The 7,325-nt window shown below is 35.6% G+C and overlaps 1 protein-coding gene across 1 annotated transcript; it reads left to right on the top strand.

Moving 5' to 3' along the window:
- Positions 1 to 784: 784 nt before the first annotated feature.
- LOC126668416 (uncharacterized) lies at positions 785 to 7,302 on the top strand. The gene is made up of 13 exons (XM_050361621.2): positions 785 to 1,178; positions 1,279 to 1,428; positions 1,620 to 1,790; positions 1,976 to 2,119; positions 3,092 to 3,197; positions 3,295 to 3,443; positions 3,558 to 3,683; positions 3,926 to 4,069; positions 4,599 to 4,686; positions 5,189 to 5,562; positions 5,873 to 6,196; positions 6,694 to 6,918; positions 7,062 to 7,302. Exons 1-13 carry the CDS (start codon positions 870 to 872, stop codon positions 7,194 to 7,196), a joined length of 2,445 nt encoding a protein of 814 aa, XP_050217578.1. The 5' UTR covers positions 785 to 869; the 3' UTR covers positions 7,197 to 7,302.
- Positions 7,303 to 7,325: the final 23 nt, after the last annotated feature.

Here is a 7,325-nt window from a genome sequence, read left to right as displayed (position 1 = left end):
TTAGTCAGAAGCTAAATTTATATAAACAATCTTATCGAAGCATGACATAAATTGAATAATATGATGTGTTAATTTTTTATTTATAGCATCTATTATTTGTAGACAGAAAATATATAAAATTAATAATAAGTACACTTATTTAAATATTACTAGTATATACTTTTTAATTGGCCAAATGTCGTAAAAAGGCCAAACCTTTTATAATTTTTTTTACAAAAGTCCTGACCTTTCAATTTTGTCGATTTTGGCCAAAAACAGATTATTTGGTTTCAATTGTGGTCAACTCTCAATTTGATTTCAATTTGCCTATGTGGCACCTACGTGGCATGCACATATATTGAAAGGTCATGATTTTTGTGAAATCAAATAATTTATTTTTGGCCAAAATCGATAAAATTGAAAGGTCAGGACTTTTGTGAAACCAAATAATCAATTTTTGGCCAAAATCGACAAAATTAAAAGGTCAGCACTTTTGTGAAATTTTTATGAAAGGTTTGGCCTTTTTACGACATTTAGCCTTTCGAGTTATAAAACTGAAATGAAAACATTTTAGTGACAAATAGTTGAAATATCAGGGATTATAAGTGAAATTTATCCCTTAAAATCCTTGAAAAGTACTGTTTATTACCGCCCCACGATTTTCGCGCAAAACACTACCCAATGAACTTGGTCAGTAGTACTACTAGCCAGACCCACACCCTCTTCGATCTATATATTGCCACGTGTTCCCTCACCCTCCACAGCTCTCTCCCTCGTTATTTTTTCTTTTAAGAAAAATTCAAAACAAAATACAACAGAACTCATACTGTTCTCACTCTCTCTCCGTTCATAACTACCACTTCTCAGCCTGTATCGTCTCCTCTGCTGCTATGGACACGGCGGCTCCACAGCTCGTCTACGGCGGAATCGAGCCTAGTCGCCGCTTCATCTCACCTTCACCTAATAGAATTAATGTTCCAGTTCGAAAACGAGTTAACCGTGTTTTCGCTATCGCAACCGAACCGAAACCTACTCAAACCGGACCGTCTAAATCATCGTCAACGGAGAATCTCAACGGATCGACTAGGTCAATTCCGTCTTCAAATAATATTAACGGCAAAACTGTTAACGGAGTTTCATCGTCATCATCGAGATCCTCGGCTACTCCGTTGAAACCAGTCAACGGAGTAGCCTCTACAGTAAGTTTAAGTTGACTGATAATTAAGCTTGTTTGCTCAGTTGAGTTGATTTTTTTTTAATTTAGTTACTGATTGAATTGATTTTTGGAATACGTGGCAGAGTTTCGGAGAAGTGTCGCAGGAAATCAAAAGAGTGAGGGCACAAATGGAAGAAAATGAACAATTGTCGATACTAATGAAAGGCTTACGTGGACAAAATTTAAGAGATTCTCAGTTTGCTGATGATAATATTAAGCTTCGCTTGGTTGAGGTATTATAATTGTAAAATAAATTCTCAATGATTTTTTTTTTGTATGAATTGATTTCAAACAGTTTGGAAAAGATTGTTTGACAGTAAATGACTTGTGTTTTCCCCCGTAATGCGATTTTTATGTTTGTTTTCATAGGTAAGTAAATGATTTCATATGTTTTGTTTTGCTTGGATGTTTGTTATTTTTTCAGGTTGATGAAAGCAGTGAATTTTTGCCAACTGTATATGATCCAGCCACCATTGCGACTTACTGGGGAAATCGACCACGTGCTGTTGCTACGAGAATTGTTCAGTTACTTTCAGTTGCTGGGGGTTTTCTCTCACGTATTGCTTTGGATATTATTAACAAGAAGGTTAAAGAGGTGAATGTTTCATCCGTATTTTGATTCATTTGCCTCATATTTTCATATTATGCTATGATTTTAGTATTGGCATGAAATTTAGTTGTACTTGTACATGGTACTGACTTTCAATGTAGGGACTTCTAAATATTATTAGCTTCAAGTCAATCTTTTCTAATTTATCTCTTGTACATTATCATAATCAGAATGAAGTTACTAGAGCCATTGAATTGAGGGAAATTGTAACTTCTTTGGGTCCAGCATATATTAAACTTGGTCAAGCATTGAGTATTCGACCAGATATATTATCACCCAGTGCAATGACTGAGCTTCAAAAACTTTGTGATAAGGTAAATTAATCGTGCATTTCTTTCTTTTCCATTGCAGCATATAAGGAAATTTCATTTGATTGTGCCACCTTATGTTATGTAGAAATAAAGATAGAACTTAACAATTCTATAATTATTGTATTAATCACTTTCATATAATATGGATGCTTGAGGAACTTGATATATTGATACTCAAATGTGAACATTCTACATATGTATAGTATGAAATAAAATTCATGATAGGTGGAGGATGTTTTAAAGATGCAGTTGAAAAATGTTAACATATGAAAGCTGTGAAGTTATAAAGGATGAAGATAATCACAGAAAAAGATAATATTTGTGCAATAATTTGAGCCTCTGCAGCTTGTAATCTATATACATTTGAAGGTGTTCTCTTCGTTGTCATGCCTGTTGCTACCATAGAACATGTGATAAATAACTGTTGCATTAATGCCATGTCACTGAAATTAAGCTTGAGCAATAGCTTATGCTGATATTGCGTTTATTGTATTCCTCTTTACCATTACCTTGACCTTTAGTGTGCTCATTTCACCAAAATTATTTGTCCTGTATTTTATTTTTGCCTATAACTTTCTGAATTGTGCTTTTTTTTTGTGTGAAGAGGATTAAAGGATTTCACTCCTACCTTATCTTCTGAATTGGGTTTCAGTTTGTTGCACTTACTGATTATGTCTCTGCATATTGGAGCAAATTGCAATTCATGGTCGACATGGCATCCATTCTTTTAATTTTTGTCTCATAGCAGCCATGATTAAGTCTCAAAATTTGCTTATATGCATATTCATGAACTTGATGCTGTTTGGAAGAGAATTAATCTTGAACTGTCTATCAGCCTGCATTCCTATGTTAACTGGAAATATGAATATGCTCATAATCATTCATGTTGGTGATACTGATTAATTTTGTCCAGATCCCATGGATTTAGGTTACACCTTTTAATACCTGAATTTCTCTATTTGGTGATGTACAAAGGTTCCTTCATTTCCAGATGATATAGCAATGGCTCTCATTGAAGAGGAGTTTGGTCAGCCATGGCATGAAATCTATTCTGAGCTTTCTTCTTCTCCAATTGCTGCTGGTATTCTTAGTGTTCTGAGTTATTGGAAGAAGTTTTTTAGCTTCTTAGCTAAGTATTTCCATAGGTACTTATCCTTCTTATGGTATCTCTATGGCAGCATCGCTCGGACAGGTATATAAGGGTCGCCTAAAAGAAAATGGGGATTTGGTAGCTGTCAAAGTTCAGAGGCCTTTTGTTCTTGAAACAGTAACAGTTGATCTGTTCATTATACGGAATTTGGGTTTGTTTCTCCGCAAATTTCCTCAGGTAGCGTTTTCTTATAGATCTACCATCAGATTTCAATTTGTTTAAGGCTTATTTAGCTTCTAACTCAAAATGGTGATGTTCTACTCCTTCCCTCATTTGTTTTCCATTTCTCAGATCTCTGTAGATGTTGTTGGATTGGTTGATGAATGGGCAGCTCGTTTTTTTGAGGAACTTGATTATGTCAATGAAGGTCAAAATGGAACTATATTTGCTGAAATGATGAAGAAGGACCTTCCACAGGTGAGTCGGATTTCTTCCAATGGTCTCTGATTTTTTTCTATTGGATTATTTGATATATTAGGTAGCCCCTTTTTTTGCTTGTTATGCTCTTTTATTTGTTTGTACTGCTAAATCCACTGCTAACCTCAAATATCTAAATGTGTGCGTGTGAAATATGAAAACAAGGTGAAACTAAACAAAACCTAATCTGTTAGAAATTTGTGCCAGTGACATCACACAGTGCTGTAACTTTTTTGTTTCAGGTTGTTGTACCAAAGACCTATGAAAAGCATACTACGAGAAAGGTTCTTACTACAGGATGGATTGACGGAGAAAAACTTTCACAAAGTACAGAAAGTGATGTTGGAGACTTGGTCAATGTGGGGGTTATATGCTACTTGAAGCAGGTACTCCACTATTGCTGCACTTGATTGGGTATATCCTCCAAGGATACCTCGTCAGTCCATTTTCATCCATGATTCCAATTCAAATGTTGTATTTTTCATGTGAAAGCTCTTGAGTTCCTCTGCTTGTTCTTCTTGTTGATTAGGCATGTTACATAAAGTTTGGTCCATGATATGCTTGGAAGTTAGCATCTAAGTAGAGTTTGAGTCCTGGTGAATGAACTCTATGATTTATGGGTTTTTGCTCTGGGTTCTTGGAAGTGAAGGAAAAATATACAAAAAATTGCATGCCTGAGAGCGCAGTGGTTGAAGCTGCTTCCATTTATTTATTGCTCCACATTCTGTTTCTAAATATGATAAGTAGGCGTCACATGGCTGGAGATATATCTTTTTGTTTTTGTTTTTAATAAAACTATACCGAGTCACTGACTTGGACTTCAATAGATATTTAACTGTTAATATATTCAGTTCCGTTTAGACTAGCTTGCATCAGTGAGTATATCATTTAATTTCTTACTTATTTCCATTGCAGTTGCTAGATACTGGATTTTTCCATGCTGATCCTCATCCTGGCAACCTAATCCGCACTCCAGACGGGAAGCTAGCCATCCTTGACTTTGGTAACACTTTAAGCAATAAGCATATAGAGCGAAACATTTTCTTTGCCCACGATTAGCTATGTCATGCTTATTATCGCTGAGTGTTTTTTTTGTTTTTTGACTTTATCTGCTGCTTGATAATTTGCGGGCCTTTTCTCTCTCCTCTTCTTTCATTTATTATCTTTTGGTTGTAGCATTACAACATTTATGCTGAGAAAGCAGTGAGGTTGATTATGGTTCCACATAATGGTAAAATCATCAAGCAACTTTGTGATCCTTACATATGCTAAACATAGTCTGGTTCTATGATTATATAGTTCAAACTTCAGATTATTGTGAGATTATACCGAGAGATGTTTTTGATGTCATGATAGGAAAATATCATTCTCGTTTCTATTATGTGTTTTTAGTTATGTCTTGCTCTCCTCTTGACATGCGACCCTAGAATTTGAAAATATTGCTCTTCTCTAGCCATGAAAATCCATTTATGTGGGACTTTGAAAGTTCGTTTCTGCTTTGACAGGTCTAGTCACAAAATTAACAGATGATCAGAAATATGGAATGATTGAAGCTATTGCCCACCTCATACATCGGGATTATGGCGCTATTGTCAAAGATTTTGTCAAACTTGGTTTCATTCCCGAGGGAGTTAATTTGGAACCTATCTTGCCAGTCCTGGCCAAAGTTTTTGATCAAGCACTTGAAGGTGGAGGAGCAAAAAATATTAACTTTCAGGAGCTAGCATCTGATCTTGCACAAATAACATTTGATTATCCATTTAGGATACCCCCATATTTTGCTCTCATAATTAGGGCAATAGGTGTGCTAGAAGGTATAGCTTTGGTGGGAAATTCTGAATTTGCTATCGTAGATGAGGCGTATCCCTATATAGCCCAGGTATGAAATTTCGTGCAGAAATGATTTGAGTTCTCTCTAACCCTCTTTTCAAAAGATTTTTAAATCCACTGTGATACATTGTGTTTATTATTTAGTTTGGTCAACTTGAAACCTCAAATTGCGCCATTTTACTTAATGCAGATTAATTAATAAAAAATGGGCACATTTGAGAACTGCTTGTGTGGTCTTATTTTTCAACATAAACTAGGTAGTCCTTATGCTGTTAGACTATAGTGAACCTCGGTGGGCATATTGTCTTTGTTTCTCCAAAATGATTTAACTTAGGGTTATAACTTCTTTCTATTCTCAGAGGCTTCTCACCGATGAGTCCCCTCGTCTAAGGAGTGCTTTAAGATATACAATTTATGGGAAATCTGGTGTTTTTAATGCTGAAAGATTCATTGATGTCATGCAAGCCTTTGAGAATTTCATCACAGCAGCAAAAAGTGGAGGTGGAGAAAGTTTGAATGGCAATATGGCTGAGCTTGGGATTCTCCAAACTCAAACAGGCTTCAATTTCCCCAGTTTTGCGCCAACTGCAAATCAGCCTAGTCAGCCAATTCAAACAAGGGCGGCTCTAGGATTTCTGCTTTCAGAGAAGGGCAATTTTTTCCGAGAGTTTCTTCTGGATGAGGTATTCCTACTAGCAACATTGTCAACTTTATGGGTTAAATGCAAATCAAATTACAAACTTTAGCGTGATTTGCAAATAAAATATAAACTTTAAAACTTGGCAAAATTAGTCACCAACTATCATGTTTTGATAAATCGGAACACCGAACTATTTTCCGTTAAATAAACGTCGATTCACCAACTTGCATGTTTTGGTAAATCGGAACACCGAGCTATTTTTTGTTAAATAAATGCTGATACGGACAACAAAATATATATTGTCTGGCAGCTGTATCAGCATTTTTACAATGGAAAATAGGTCGGTGTTACGATTTGCCAAAAAATGAAAGCTGGTAATTGATTTTGCCAAGTTTTAAAGTTTGTGTTGTAATTGTAAAACACGCTGAAGTTCATGATACTTTTTGCAATGAACCCAAACTTTATTATGTATATGGTTTATTATATGCTGGCATCTCAAATTTCAAAGAATATAATAATGTAAAATAATTTCTGATGCAGATTGTAAAGGGAATCGATGCTGTTACAAGGGAGCAGCTTGTAAGAATTCTAGCAATCCTTGGCGTTGGAAATGGTCCCCCGGTTTTCAGTATGGTACCTGGACCATTTAGGCCTGCAGGTCTTCTCCCAACAATAACAGAAGAGGACACAATTATTTTAAATAATGTTCAAAAGATCATCGACTTCTTAACTGCCGGAAGTTCTATGTCAAGGACATCACCTCAGGTACTTATGTTTTGCAATTTGCACTTACAAATAAAATTCAATTTGTTCATGGAGGATGGTTATATTATATGTGAATTATGGCTTGTTAAGTTCTGATGTTTGATTCAGATTAATTTCAATTGATTATTGCTGCATTCTGGCAGGATACAAGTGTTGCTCGGATCATACAAGAGTTTCTTCCAATTTTGCCAGGTATCTCAGCCAAAGTGCTTCCCGAGGTGCTCTCACGGCTTTCATCTCGGGTAGCAGCACGTATAATCAGAGATACATTTTTGTAGATATGATTATTTACTTCATACTGATCAAAGTCCCTTAACTGTGCATAGATTTGTTGTATACAGGCTACCGCCCACATATAAATGTAATCCTCGCATCCTTTTCTCAGCTATTTTTTTCAATTGACCGAA

The sequence above is a fragment of the Mercurialis annua genome, linkage group LG2 (genome assembly GCF_937616625.2).
Source record: "Mercurialis annua linkage group LG2, ddMerAnnu1.2, whole genome shotgun sequence".
NCBI lineage: Eukaryota > Viridiplantae > Streptophyta > Magnoliopsida > Malpighiales > Euphorbiaceae > Mercurialis > Mercurialis annua.
Note: the sequence above shows the minus strand (reverse complement) of the source record. Positions and strands in the feature narration are given on the sequence as shown.